General features: G+C 41.8%; 1 protein-coding gene, 1 long non-coding RNA gene and 1 other non-coding gene across 3 annotated transcripts in view; 2 read left to right on the forward strand and 1 right to left on the reverse strand.

The window, feature by feature from the left end:
* The first annotated feature begins 1,322 nt into the window (after positions 1–1,322).
* LOC149985436 (uncharacterized) lies at positions 1,323–6,241 on the forward strand. Its single transcript, XR_016482434.1, has 2 exons — positions 1,323–1,660; positions 5,919–6,241. It is a non-coding gene; the product is annotated as an uncharacterized LOC149985436 (long non-coding RNA).
* A 2,845-nt stretch (positions 6,242–9,086) lies between these two features.
* Positions 9,087–9,159, reverse strand: trnaa-agc (transfer RNA alanine (anticodon AGC)). Its single transcript has one exon. It is a non-coding gene; the product is annotated as a tRNA-Ala (tRNA).
* A 302-nt stretch (positions 9,160–9,461) lies between these two features.
* Positions 9,462–14,253, forward strand: part of LOC110506309 (hyaluronan and proteoglycan link protein 4-like) — a 36,559-nt gene continuing 31,767 nt past the window's right edge. Inside the window, exons 1-2 of the mRNA XM_021585878.3 lie at positions 9,462–9,802; positions 13,892–14,012. Coding sequence (XP_021441553.2) covers positions 9,800–9,802; positions 13,892–14,012 — 124 coding nt within the window. The 5' untranslated portion in view covers positions 9,462–9,799. The remainder of the gene's footprint in view (positions 9,803–13,891; positions 14,013–14,253) is intronic.

Genomic DNA, 14,253 nt, shown 5'->3' on the forward strand with positions numbered 1-14,253 from the left:
ATCAATACACAGAAGTATGTATTTTTAAACCTGCATATTTAGTTAAAATAAATTCATGTTAGCAGGCAATATTAAACTAGGGAAATTGTGTCACTTCTCTTGCGTTCATTGCTCGCAGAGTCAGGGTATATGCAACAGTTTGGGCCGCCTGGCTCGTTGCGAACTAATTTGCCAGAATTTTACGGAATTATGACATAACATTGAAGGTTATGCAATGAAACAGGAATTTTTAGACTTATGGATGCCACCCATTAGACAAAATACGGAACGGTTCCGTATTTCACTGAAAGAATAAACGTTTTATTTTCAAAATGATAGTTTCCGGATTTGACCATATTAATGACCTTAGGCTAGTATTTCTGTGTGTTATTATGTTATAATTAAGTCTATGATTTGATATTTAATAGAGCAGTCTGACTGAGCGGTGGTAAGCACCAGCAGGCTCGTAAGCATTCATTCAGACAGCCCTTTCATGCGTTTGCCAGCAGCTCTTCGCTGTGCTTCAAGCATTGCGCTGTTTATGACTTCAAGCCTATCAACTCCGAGATTAGGCTGGTGTAACCGATGTGAAATGGCTAGCTAGTTAGCGGGGTGCGCGCTAATAGCGTTTCAAACGTTACTCGCTCTGAGATTTGGAGTAGTTGCTCCCCTTGCACTGCAAGGGCCACGGCTATTGTGGAGTGATGGGTAACGATGCTTCGAGGGTGGCTGTTGTCGATGTGTTCCTGGTTCAAGCCCAGGTAGGGGCGAGGTGAGGGACGGAAGCTATACTGTTACACTGGCAATACTAAAGTGCCTATAAGAACATCCAATAGTCAATGGTATATGAAATATAAATGGTATAGAGAGAAATAGTCCTATAATTCCTATAATAACGACAACCTAAAACTTCTTACCTGGGAATATTGAAGACTCATGTTAAAAAGAACCACCAGCTTTCATATGTTCTCATGTTCTGAGCAAGGAACTTAAACGTTAGCTTTTTTACATGGCACATATTGCACTTTTACTTTCTTCTCTAACACTTTGTTTTTGCATTATTTAAACTAAATTGAACATGCTTCATTATTTATTTGAGGCTAAATTGATTTGATTGATATATTATATTAAGTTCAAATGAAAGTGTTCATTCAGTATTGTTGTAATTGTCATTATTACAAATTAATGACCAATCAGTATCGGCTTTTTTTGGCCCTCTAATAATCAGTATCGGTGTACGGCGTTGAAAAATAATAATCGGTCGACCTCTATTCTGTACCGGTACTGTCAAGAATCCCGCCTAAGATGGTGCCTCTTCCTGTTCGGGCTGCGCTCGGCGGTCGTCGTCGCCGGCCTACTAGCTGCCACCGATCCCCTTTTCTGTTTCAGTTAGTTTTGTCTGATTAGTTTCACCTGTTTCTTGTTTGGGTTTTGTTTTGGGCTATTTAAACCCGGTAGGCCGGCTGGCTTTTGTGCGGGCTTGTTTTTCTGTTCATGGTGTGTGGATTATTGTGAATTCCGTTTTTCCGGACAGTTTCGTCCTGTTTGTTGGACTGGGTATTTATGCGCCCTTGTGTGTGGCGTGACCGTTACTCTGTTCTTGGAATAAAGATCCACGTTTTGAACTACCCTGCTCTCTGCGCCTGACTCTTCCACCCACTACTCCTAGAAGCCTTTACAGGTAACCCCTGTATATAGCCTCATTATTGTATTTTTATTGTGTTACTTTCTTTACTTTAGTTTATTTAGTCAATCACTTCTTAACTCTTATTTTCTTAACTGCATTGTTGGTTAAGGGCTTGTAAATTAGCATTTCACGTTAAGGTCTACTATACTTTTTGTATTCGGCGCATGTGACAAATAACATTTTATGCTATTTGATTCTACATATTGCTATTACTAGCCATACTAGACTTGAATAGGTTGAATTACTTTAGAGTGACTAGAGCCCCTGAAAGTTCAAACTGTGTACATTATGCTCAGCATTAGTTTCAAGTTTTATTAGTCGTATGTAAGGGATACAGATGGTATACACTGTTCAATGAAATTCTTACTTGCAGGTTTCTTCTTGACAATGCAACAACAATAAGAAATAATAAAAGATAAGAATATGAACAAAGTAAATGGATCAGTAGATTAGAATAGTGAAAGTATAGCTCCCAGTGCTACCACTATCACAAGTTCTCATATAAATATTTTATTATATCCAGCCTTAAGGTCTCTTCATGGCGTCCGTGTTCATAATAATAACCAGTCAGCCCCATCCTACGGAGACCTATTTCCTGTCATCAGGAGGTTGAATTTCCTCTCCATGCTGGACTAATAGAGGCAGTCATCAAACAAGAAGTAGTGATCAAAGGCCAGTACTGTATAGACTCATCTGCAGTCCCTACTATCCCTCTCAACCCGGGGGAAGGCCTGCCTCGGGGATTCAGCATTTCTAATCATCAGAGTCTTCTCTCTGAGGTCGTGCTGTACTGTACATCGCTAGCTGCAGATACTAATGGCTGTTGTACTGGCTCAAAGTAGAGTAAAGTATGAGATTTAAAGCTATTAAATCAAACCTTTTGTGTGAGAACACTTGAATATCAACACTTGAAAATCAGCGGTCAGCTGTAAATAAATGTATTGGCTAGTTATGAGAGTGAACAAGAATTACACTAGTATGTGGACACCCCTTCAAATTAGTGGATTTGGCTATTTCAGCCACACTTCGTTGCTGACAGGTGTGTAAAATCAGGCACACAGCCATGCAATCTCCATAGACAAACATTGGCAGTAGAATGGCACGTACTGAAGAGCTCAGTGACTTTCAACATGGCACCATCATTGGATGCCACCTTTACAAGTCAGTTCCTCACGTCTGCCCTGGTCAACTGTAAGTGCTGTTATTGTGAAGTGGAAACATCTAGGAGCAACAACGGCTCAGGCGCAAAGTGGTAGGCCACACAAGTAACACTCACTACCGAGTTCCAAACTGCCTTTGGAAGCAGCGTCAGCACAATAACTGTTCATCGGGAGCTTCATGAAATGGGTTTCCATGGCCGAGCAGCCGCACACAAGTACATGATCACCATGTGCAGTGCCAAGCGTCGGCTGGAGTGGTGTAAAGCACGCCGCCATTGGAGCAGTGGGAGCGAGCTCTCTGGAGTGATGAATTACGGCAGTCTGGCAGTCCGACGGCCGAATCTGGGTTTGGCGGATGCCAGCTGAAAGCTACCTACCCCAATGCATAGTGCCAACTGTAACGTTTGGTGGAGGAGGAATTAATGGTCTGGGTCTGTTTTCCAAGGTTCAGGCTCCTTTGTTTCAGTGAAGGGAAATCTTAACGATACAGCATACAATGACATTCTAGACAATTCTGTTGCTTCCAAATTTGTGGCAACAGTTTGGGGAAGGCCCTTTCCTATTTCAGCATGACATTTCCCCCATGCACAAAGTGAGGTCCATACAGAAATGGTTTGTTGAGATCATTGTGGAAGAACTTGACTGGACTGCTCAATCTCATCGAACACCTTTGGGATGAATTGAAATGCCAACTGCGAGCCATGCCTAATCGCCCAACATCAGTGCCTGATTTCACCAATGCTCTTGTGGCTAAAATGGAAGCAAGTCCCCACAGCAATGTTCCAACATCTAGTGGAAAGCCTTCCCAGAAGAGTGGAAAAAAGTTTTTTTTGGAATGAGATGTTTGATGAGCAGGTGTCCACATATTTTTGCCATGTAGTGTATGTTAGTTACAGCTAGGGATTCAACACCAATATGTGTTCTATTCTACACTGCACACTGCCCTATCCTATCAGGACAAGAGGAATACCTATGTAATAATGCTGTTCATTGACTTTAGCTCAGCATTCAACACCATAGCACCCTCCAAACTAATCATTAAGCTTGAGACCCTGGGTCTCAACCCCGCATTGTGCAACTGGGTCCTGGACTTCCTGATGGGCTGCCCCCAGCTGGGGATGTTTGGAAACAACATCTCCAATCCGCTGATCCTCAACACTGGCTGTGCACGCCTCCAACTCAATCATCAAGTTTGCAGACGACACTACAGTGGAAGGCTTGATTACCAACAACAACGAGACAGGCTACTGGGAGGAGGTGAGGGCCCTCGGAGTGTGGTGTCAGGAAAATAACCTCTCACTCAATGTCAGCAAAACAAAGGATTGTGGACTTCAGAAAACAGCAGAGGGAAAGGGTGGAAAGCTTCAAGTTCCTGACGATCTGAAATGGTCCACCCACACAGAAAAATGCACATAGCACCTCTTCAACCTCAGGAGGCTGAAGAAATATGGCTTGGCCCCTAAAATTCAGAAACTTTTACAGATGCACAAATGAGAGGATCCTGTCAGGCTGTATCACCGTCTGCAACCTCAGGGCTCTCCAGAGGGTGGTGCAGTCTGCCCAACGCGTCACCGGGGGCAAACTACCTGCCCTCCAGGACACATACAGCACCCGATGTCACAGGAAGGCCCAAAAGATCATCAAGGATATCATCCACCCGAGCCACAGCCTGTACAACCCGCTATCATCCAGAAGGTGAGGTCAGTACAGGTGCATCAAAGCTGGGACCAAGAGACTGAAAAACAGCTTCTATCTCAAGGCCATCAGACTGTTAAATAGTCATCACTAGCCGACTAACACCCGGTTACGCAAACTTGCACCTTAGCGGCTGCTGCCCTATATACATAGACTTGGACTCACTGGCGACATTAATAATGGAACACTTGTCACTTTAATAACGTTTAAATTATTTTTACATGCTGCTTTACTCATCTCATATGTATGTACTATATTCTATTCTACTGTATTTTAGTCAATACCACTCTGACATTGCTCGATCTAATATTTATATATTTCTTAATTCCATTCCTTTACTTTTAGATTTGTGTGTATTGTTGTGAATTGTTAGATATTACTGCACTGTTGGAGCTAGGAACACAAGTCACTCGCTACACCTGCAAAAATATCTGCTAAAAAAATGTATTCATTTGAAACAGTTATTCTAGTGTCAAGAAAAAGTGTAAATAGGATAATTTTGTTCATAAAATCAGTCTTTGGAACATCCATGCGTCACAACGGGTAAATGGAGGTCAATTTTAAATGGAAAGTTGCCCACTAACATGGGATTGATTGCTCTCTATCCAATAGCATAGACATTGAGACAAAACTGCCCATATTTTTAACTTGAGAAATACTACACCAAACAACTTAGTTATATGTAAAATTGTGCAACTTAAACATCCTCTACAAAAATGTCAAAATAAATGACAGATTTCTTGAGTTATCTGAGATTCTGGGGATTTTGTGGAAGTGAAATAAGATTCCGTGTCTACAGTGTCTCATGGGGGACAAACGTCATTCACCAAACGCAGAAACAATTAGGCAGCATATGTCCAAGACTAAAATCTCATTTTTCTAATGAGCAGAATCGCCCAATCGGCATGTCCACTGGCTCTTTAAGTGAGACTGCTTATCACAGTGTCACCTATAGGCCAGTTGGTGCAATCGGTGCAAAATGTTTTTTTTTAATAAGAATATAAGAATATGATATATAAGAATATGTTTCACATCTTCGATGTGAATACCTAAATATGGGTGAAGTAGGCAAAAATGTCATTTTTCGGGACATCAGACCTGCTTAATTCTCACTTGAAACATAGTTTTTGTGTTTAATAGGCTAAATTATACATTCTGTTCACATCTGACTCCAGTGATCTGTTCTGCAATTTGGAGTTTATGACATTTCAGATTTAGATATAATTTTTCACTAAGTAGTTTTGAGGTAGTGAACAATTTTTTTCTAAGTAACTTTAGTTAAGTAAACTATTTTTCTTAAGGGTGGCTTTAGTGTAGCTTAACTTATTCTTGTGAGGAGTAATTGTGACGACCCTCCCTGCCGAATTCTTTCTCTTTGCTCTTGTTTTCCTTAATAGGATGTCGGTGGGCGGAGCCAGGAGGGTCGTCAGCGACATGGGACACACCTGGGCCCGGGTGTGTCCCAGGATAAATACACCTCTTCCCCATTCATTGATGAGACTCTCTCCATGCAGACAAACTGTTAGATTTTGGTTGTGGCATTTTTGTTGCCTGTTTGTTTGTTTGTTTGCTTGCTTGCTTGCTTGCTTGGGCACCTTTTAACACCCCTCATTATCACATTTATGCATGCAACCACTCACTTACACTACTGATTACTGACTACACACACCATTGTTATTTGTATCTACGTTACTTCAGTTAATAAATATATTTTTTGTTATTCCTAATCTCCACGTTGTCTCCCTTTTTGTTATGGACTTTGAGCCGGTTTGTGGCATAATTGGTAGCTCAGAGTAGCTTCCCCAACACCGACGAAGAGAAGTATGTGTATCATACAGGACATCATGTTTTTCTTAGGCCGGGGACCCCTCTATTGCACTATACTGCAGAGGCAGAGAGTGGGACTGAAACAGGCTCCACTTTCCCCGCAGCCGTTAGTTCATACAAACACAGAGCTGTTGGCAAACAAACCATTTTCTCCCCTTTTCATTAGAAACAAATGCGGCAGCCTGGTACGGTACGAAGAAATACCACCTAAATAACTCACTCCAGTGTGTCATCCTTAGACTCACACACACACACATATACACACACACACGCCATAAACATACACATATGCTAATCTAATTCATTCTCCTTCAGCAGTTTTACATGCTGATGTATGGTAATGAAGAAGGAAACGCCCTGCTTGCACATGCAGTCTGTGTGACAGACCTTCTATATGAAATCCGTCCCCTTTCACAACAGCTCCATCCATATGATGGAAGTGGAGGAGCCACTGGGAATACGTGCAGATGTCTGCTCAGCTGTGCAGCCTGAGACCCCAGGAGAGTTGCGATCTGCCTTTAGCTCGATTGCTGAACACTGCAGCTACATGCGACACAAGCAGCCCAATTCTGATGTTTGGTCTTTTGATCAATCACATCAGATCTTCTTACATGACATATTTTTCAGATCTGATCTGATTGGTCAAAAGACCAATTAGTGGAAAAAACATCAGAATTGGGCTGCCTGTATCAACACAGCCTACAGCAATTCATACTTTGCTGGCAGACTGAGGCAGTATCAATATTAGTGGGTGTGAAGCAGACAGAGGGCATGATGGTCAGATGATGTAAGCTGCAGGGGTGTAGTGCTGCTGGAGCACGGAGGCGCAGCACTCCCTCAATTCTTTTCAATTTGAGAATACATGTATTCCATGAAAAACAATAGAATGAAAATCCAAATAAATATGTATAGCCGTCTAGAGGTAGTTAAATGGTGGTTTCTTCCCTGTCTATTCTCTGGCAGTGGCGAGAATGATGAAGAACTAATGGCTGCGTGTGTGCACTGTTGAAGCACGTCAAAGGCTTGATCACTTTGGCCAATCAGAATGCTGAAAAATATATCTATATTCACTGTGTCTGCCTGGGTGTTCATAAAACTTCATGGACCCCTTTTGAGCAGTAGAACCCAGAAGGATATGTGACCACTTGGTTACAGCGACACAGTTCTGCCGAGGAATCTCAAACCAGAGTGGCCACTGCAAAGCCCAAGGAGCCTGATCCTCTCTGGAAGTTGCTGTAGCCCTGCTTGGGATGTTTATCCTACATTGGCTATTGGTTGAGACACAGGGCCCTCTAGCTTGGTATGTCAGGGTGGGCAATTGAAAATGGTCAAGTTAAAGGTAATAATGCATTTAGGTTATAGTTTATTGATATGTGTGAATACACTACACTTTTTATACTTGACCTTTATTTGACTAGGTAAGTCATATGTATTTGTATTTACCTTAGGCTATGGCCTACAAATAGCTACTGCAAATTATTTTTCTTTGTTCTAGAACTGGCCGAATGGCAGCGCCATCCTTCAGCACCAGATGTTGGTTCAACTTCTTTAACATCATTAAGCGATCCTGGCACCAAATGACATCTCATCAACATCTGTTGCCTACACCTAATAGTCATACTCATTACTTATTATTACAAATACAATATTATCACCTCTCAGAATGTTACTTGTTTAATAAAGTTAGATTAAAGCTGAATCAATGTTTCGCAAGATCACATCATGATTAATTTGCATTTTAAATCAAATAAAACCGTTTTTGTCACATGCGCCGAATACAACAGGTGTAGACTTTACCGTGAAATGCTTACTTACAAGCCCTTCCCAACGATACAGAGTTTAAAAAGAATAATAGAAATAAAATAGTAACACAAGAGGAATACAAAATAAAATACAAACGAAAAATACAAACGAATGGAGAATCTAATATAATATCATAGCATAGTAGGCCTATAACGTTACTGTTACACAAAAAACACCTAATTTCTCATGAGATTTTAGGATGGTTAGCTGAAACTGAATAGTAAAAAAAAAAGTGGGATGCACCAAAACACAGCAGAGCGTGCCAATGGTAGGATCGAAGCAAAGGGCTAATAGTTTGTTTACAGCATCTGCTCTAGTACTACTTAACTCAGGAAACAGTAATTCAAGAAAATCTAAATTACCATGAAACTGATTGAGATCAATCAAACGATTGGCTTGGAGATGCATTTCGGACGTTTCACTGGTAAAACTTGAATAATTATCATTCACTATTGACAGTGATGATGGCCTATTTTGAAATGAGGTAGCCTATCCCCAATATGGTGTTTGACGTTATTAAAAATATTACATTAGATTTAGACAATATGTGTGGGAATAGGCAAACGTTGCGATTGGAGTATGCATTTTATGCATATTATATAATGGTGGGCTGGCTATTCAATTGGCTACATCTGAGAGTACAAACTTTGATTGATGACATAATTTACATTTTCTGCGTTCATACACCTTAAAAAATGGAACTACACCACTGACTGGTAAACTGGATTCTTTATGGCCTCCTACTGAGAAAAAATAAAATGTTGCACAATCAAAAGCAATTCCTGCTATAGTGTAAATTGGCGTGATCCGGACTTCAGAAACGCCGTAGTCATTCTCAACAATGCTTTTATAGTTGAAAAGAGCACCATCGTAACAGTAGCCTATACCCTTCTTTCTAGAACACTCTTGAAATGTTTAGGCGAAGAAAAATAATTTGGAGAATGCGGGCATCGATCCCGCTACCTCTCGCATGCTAAGCGAGCGCTCTACCATTTGAGCTAATTCCCCGGTTCGCAATTGTGGCTCAGAGTAGGCCCATATAGTACGCAATTAGTTTGTCTCTACCAGTGGTTAGTATTTGGTATCCTGCTAAATTATAGTCTATAATAACTACATGCACACAAATCCACATTGGGTGAAATAGCTAATAACATTACATTAGCTACAATTACAATGTTTGCTTTTGGATAACATTGCTAGGCTAAGTTTAATGAGTTTTCGGCGATTGAGTGCAACTGCATTTCTGAAACATTGTGTACCTGCTGGCACAATTTACCATGTCAATGTGACAGCAAATGCAACATTGTAGCACTGTTGTTTCCTTACTGTACCCTGAATGACAGCCTACATTGTAGTAAGATAGGACAGTGAATTGCTGTGCCACTCTCTGATAGTGATTATCATCATTATACTTAAAAATGAGTGAACTGCGGAACAGTCTAACTACCCTAGTCCTGCCCAGCGTCAGCAGTTCCCCTGCATTGACAAAAATGAAACAGCTATAGGGCAGGAGACCGCAAGCTAACTGCAGGATAGAGAGAGAGAGGATGAGTCAAGTACTGCACCATATCATTAAAAGCCTAGCTGGAGCAAACGACATACGGCATATATATCTTCAGACAGACGCAGTATTCTTGAAGAGATAATAATGGTAAGTGGGGGGATGGGTTGCCTCTGTGTCTGCGCATCATGCGGTCTTTTTTATAACTGCATGGGATATTACTGTAGCCTGCAGTAACCTTGAAGAGTTGCTACAGTACTGATGCCTACTATTGCAGTACAGTGCATGATGAGGAGGAGAGAAGGAGACTGGAGTGGCGCATGTAGGGTTATTTGTTCACAATGTGGTCAGCAGCATATTTGCATGTTCCTGTTATAGTCTATCTATATAGACAATTAAAATGTATAATATTGCAGAGGTGCCTAAAAAGGAATGTATTCTGCTGCAATAACAACTCTTTATTACATTCATTATATTATTGTTTACTTTTTTAACATCTAAACATTGGAGGCTCTGTATGACATTGTATCCATACACAGTACCAGTCAAAACTTTGGACACACCTATTCATTCCAGGGGTTTTCTTTATTTTCACTATTGTATAATAATAGTGAAGACCTCAAAACTATGAATACAATAAAATTGTATTGGTCACAGACACATTTTTAGCAGATGTTATTGTGGATGTAGCGAAATGCTTGTGTTCAAATAAAATACAATTTTATTTTTCACATACACATGTTTAGCAGATGTTATTGCGGGTTCAGCGAAATGCTTCCTAGCGCAAGTGAGTAGTGTTCCATTATTAAAGTGGCCAGTGATTCAAAGTCTATGTATATAGGGCAGCAGCCTAAGGTGCAGGGTTGCGTAACCCGGTGGAAGCCGGCTAGTGATGGCTATTTAACAGTTGATGACCTTAAGATAGAAGCTATTTTTCAGTCTCTCGGTCCAATTTGATGCACCTGTACTGACCTCGCCTTCTGAATGATAGCAGGGAGAACAGGCCGTGGTTCGGGTGGTTGATGTCCTTGATGATCTTTTTGACCTTCCTGTGACATCGGGTGCTCTGCGGTTGCGGGCGGTGCAGTTCCTGTACCAAGCGGTGATACAGCCCGACAGGATGCTCTCAATTGTGCATCTGTAAATGTTTGTGAGGGTTTTAAGGGCCAAGCCAAATTTCTTCAGCCTACTGAGGTGGAGTTGTTGTTTCCTGTCTTTACCACCTGGGGGGCGGCCGTCAGGAAGTCCAGGACCTAGTTGCACAGGGCGGGGTTCAGACCCAGGTCCCCGAGCTTGATGATGAGCTTGGAGGGTACTATGGTGTTGAATGCTGCACTAAAGTCAATGAACAGCATTCTTGCATTTGTATTCCTCTTATCCAGATGGGATAGGGCACTATGCAGTACGATGGCGATTGCATCGTCTGTGGATATATTGGGGCGGTAAGCAAATTGAAGTGGGTCTAGGGTGTCAGGTAAGGTAGAGGCTATATGATCCTTAACTAGCCTCTCAAAGCACTTCATGATGACGGAAGTGAGTGCTACAGGGCGATAGTCATGTAGTTCAGTAACCTTTGCTTTCTTGGGTACAGGAACAATGGTGGACATCTAGAAGCAAGTGGGGACAGCAGACTGGGATAGGGAGAGATTGAATATGTTCGTAAACACTCCAGCCAGCTGGTCTGCGCATGCTCGGAGGACGCGGCTAGGGATGTCGCCTGGGCCGGCAGCCTTGTGAGGGTCAACACGCTTAAATGTCTTATTCGCGTCAGCCACGGAGAAGGAGAGCCCACAGTCCTTTGTAGCAGGCCACATAGGTGGCACTGTGTTATCCTCAAAGCGGGAAAATAATGTATTTAGCTTGACTGGAAGCAAAATGTTGGTGTCCGCGACGTGGCTGGTTTTTCCTTTGTAGTATGTGATTGTCTGTAGACCCTGCCAAAAAAATTATTGTGCCTGAACTGTTGAATTGCAACTCTACTTTGTCTCAGTACTGACGTTTTTCCTGTCCAGGGTACAACTACACTTTTTGTATTTGACCATATTCCCAGTCCCCTTGCCATGGTTAAATGCAGTGGTTTGCGCTTTTAGTTTTGCGCCAATGCTGCCATTCATCCACGGTTTCTTTTTTGGGAGGTTTTAATAGTCACAGTGGGTACAACATCTCCTATGCACTTCCTGGTGAACTCAGTCACAACACACATGGAATTATGTAGTAACCAAAAACGTGTTAAACAAATCAAAATATATTTTATATTTGAAAATCTTCAAAGTAGTCACCCTTTGCCTTGATGACAGCTTTGCACACTATTGGCATTATCTTAACCAGCTTCATGATGTAGTCACCTGGAATGAATTTCAAGGAAAAGGTTAAAAGTTTTTAAAAGTTAATTTGTGTAATTTCTTCCCTTCTTAATGCGTTGGAACCAATCAGTAGTGTTGTGACAAGATAGCGTTGGTATACAGAAGATAGCCCTATTCGGTAAAAGACCAAGTCCATATTATGGCAAGAACAGCTCAAATAAGCAAAGAGAAATGACAGTCCATCATTACTTTAAGACATGAAGGTCAGTCAAGAATGAACATTTCTTTGAAAGTTTCTTCAAGAGCAGTCGCAAAAACCATCAAATGCTATGATGAAATTGGCTCTCATGAGGACCACCACAGGAAAGGACGACCCAGAGTTACTTTTGCTGCAGAGGATAAATTCATTAGATTTACCAGCCTCAGAAATTGCTGCCCAAATGTGACCAACCACCTTGATTCGGTCTTATGTGGCAAAATCTGAACTTGTGTTTATTGGATAAAAGCAGAGACACAGAGCTACAACATGGAATTGCATATGCTGCATTTGAGGAACAATGGGAAAGTAATTCTGCTTTGAAAGTTGATAAAATTGTAACCTCACTTTTGAGAAAACGGCCTTTGAATGTTTTGGTACCTCCCGGAGTGCTTTTCTTTGTCTTCACCCTTTCAGCATCGTTCACACCCTCTTAAGTATTAGCCCCACACATCTCTAAGGGTTTATCCGATTTCTGTCCTAACAACAGCAGTCAAGCACCCAAGCTAATTGGCTAATGTTGGCTAGCTTGCTATCTACTTCCAGACGCAAATGAGAGAACAGCTCACTGACCGTGGTTCCCACCGTGAAGTGGTTCCCACCGTGTGTGGTTCCCACCGTGAAGCATGGAGGAGGTGTGATGGTGTTGGGGTGCTTTGCTGGTTACACTGTCAGTGATGTATTTAGAATTCAAGGCACACTAAACCAGCATGGCTACCACAGCATTCTGCAGCGATAGGCCATCCCATCTGGTATGCACTTAGTGGGATAATAATTTGTTTTCAAAAGAACAATGACCCAACACACCTCCAGGCTGTGTAAGGGCTATTTGACCAAGAAGGAGAGTGATGGAGTGCTGCATCAGATGACCTGTCCTCCACAATCACCTGACCTCAACCCAATTGAGATGGTTTGGGATGAGTTGGACCGCAGAGTGAAGGAAAAGCAGCCAACAAGTGCTCAGTATATGTGGGAACTCAAGACAGTTGAGAAAGCATTCCAGGTGAAACTGGTTGAGAGAATGCCAAGAGTGTGCAAAGCTGTCATCAAGGCAAAAGGGTGGCTACTTTGAAGAATCTAAATATATATATTTTTGAGTTTAACACTTTTTTGGTTTCTACATAATTCCAATATTTCATAGTTTTGATGTCTTTATTATTCTACAATGTAGAAAATAGTCAAAATTAAAACCCTTGAATGAGTAGGTGTGTCCAAACTTTTTACTGGTACTGTATGTGTTCTACTGTACAATGAAGTTGAACTAATGCTTCACCATATTCCAACCTTAACCTACATACAGACTTAAATGCCCCCTTGGTCAAACCAATTGGACTAACTAATTGTGTAATACCATTTCTGAATTACTTAATTGAGCAGCTTCATCACCTCGCTCTTTCTCCTGGGGTTATAATTTAGTGCCAAGTCCGGTGACGTTAGAAGCCCTATTCCTGAATTGCTATATCACATGGTGTAATGCACTCTCTTACCACTGCATAATATAGCACATGATGTTCAGTTGCAGAATTGCTCATTAGTCATGTCCTAAACAAGATAGGAGTTGGTCCATCCTCCATGTTATATAGCTTAGCCATTTCAGGCCTTAGGAATGCCTAGCAGCACCATTGGGCACCACCATAACTCAAACTCAAATGTGTCCCTCTCTCCCTGCCTCCCTTGCAGCACTCCTCACAGCCCCTGTTCCTGGGGACAGTGACCTGCGTGGTCCTAACCTTTGTCGTCTCTGTGACCTCCCTCCCTGCCGATGCTGAGAAGGGAAGGAGGAAAGTTGTTCATGTACTAGGTAAGATCTCTGACTTTGTCTCTATCCCCATCCCACACATATTGCTTCACTACATTCTGAGGTACGTAGGCTATAAATATCCATCTTTCCAGAAGCAAGTCTCTCACCGTTGCCACTTGTTATAGATCCCCTTCAGCCCCCAGCTATGCCCTGGACACCATATGTGAATTGATCGCCCCCCCCCATCTATATTCAGAGTTCGTACTGTTAGGTAACCTACCCTGGCCAACATCTCAGCACA

Source organism: Oncorhynchus mykiss, chromosome 1 (assembly GCF_057628025.1).
Source record: "Oncorhynchus mykiss isolate SJ-2025 chromosome 1, ASM5762802v1, whole genome shotgun sequence".
NCBI classification, from domain to species: Eukaryota; Metazoa; Chordata; class Actinopteri; order Salmoniformes; family Salmonidae; genus Oncorhynchus; species Oncorhynchus mykiss.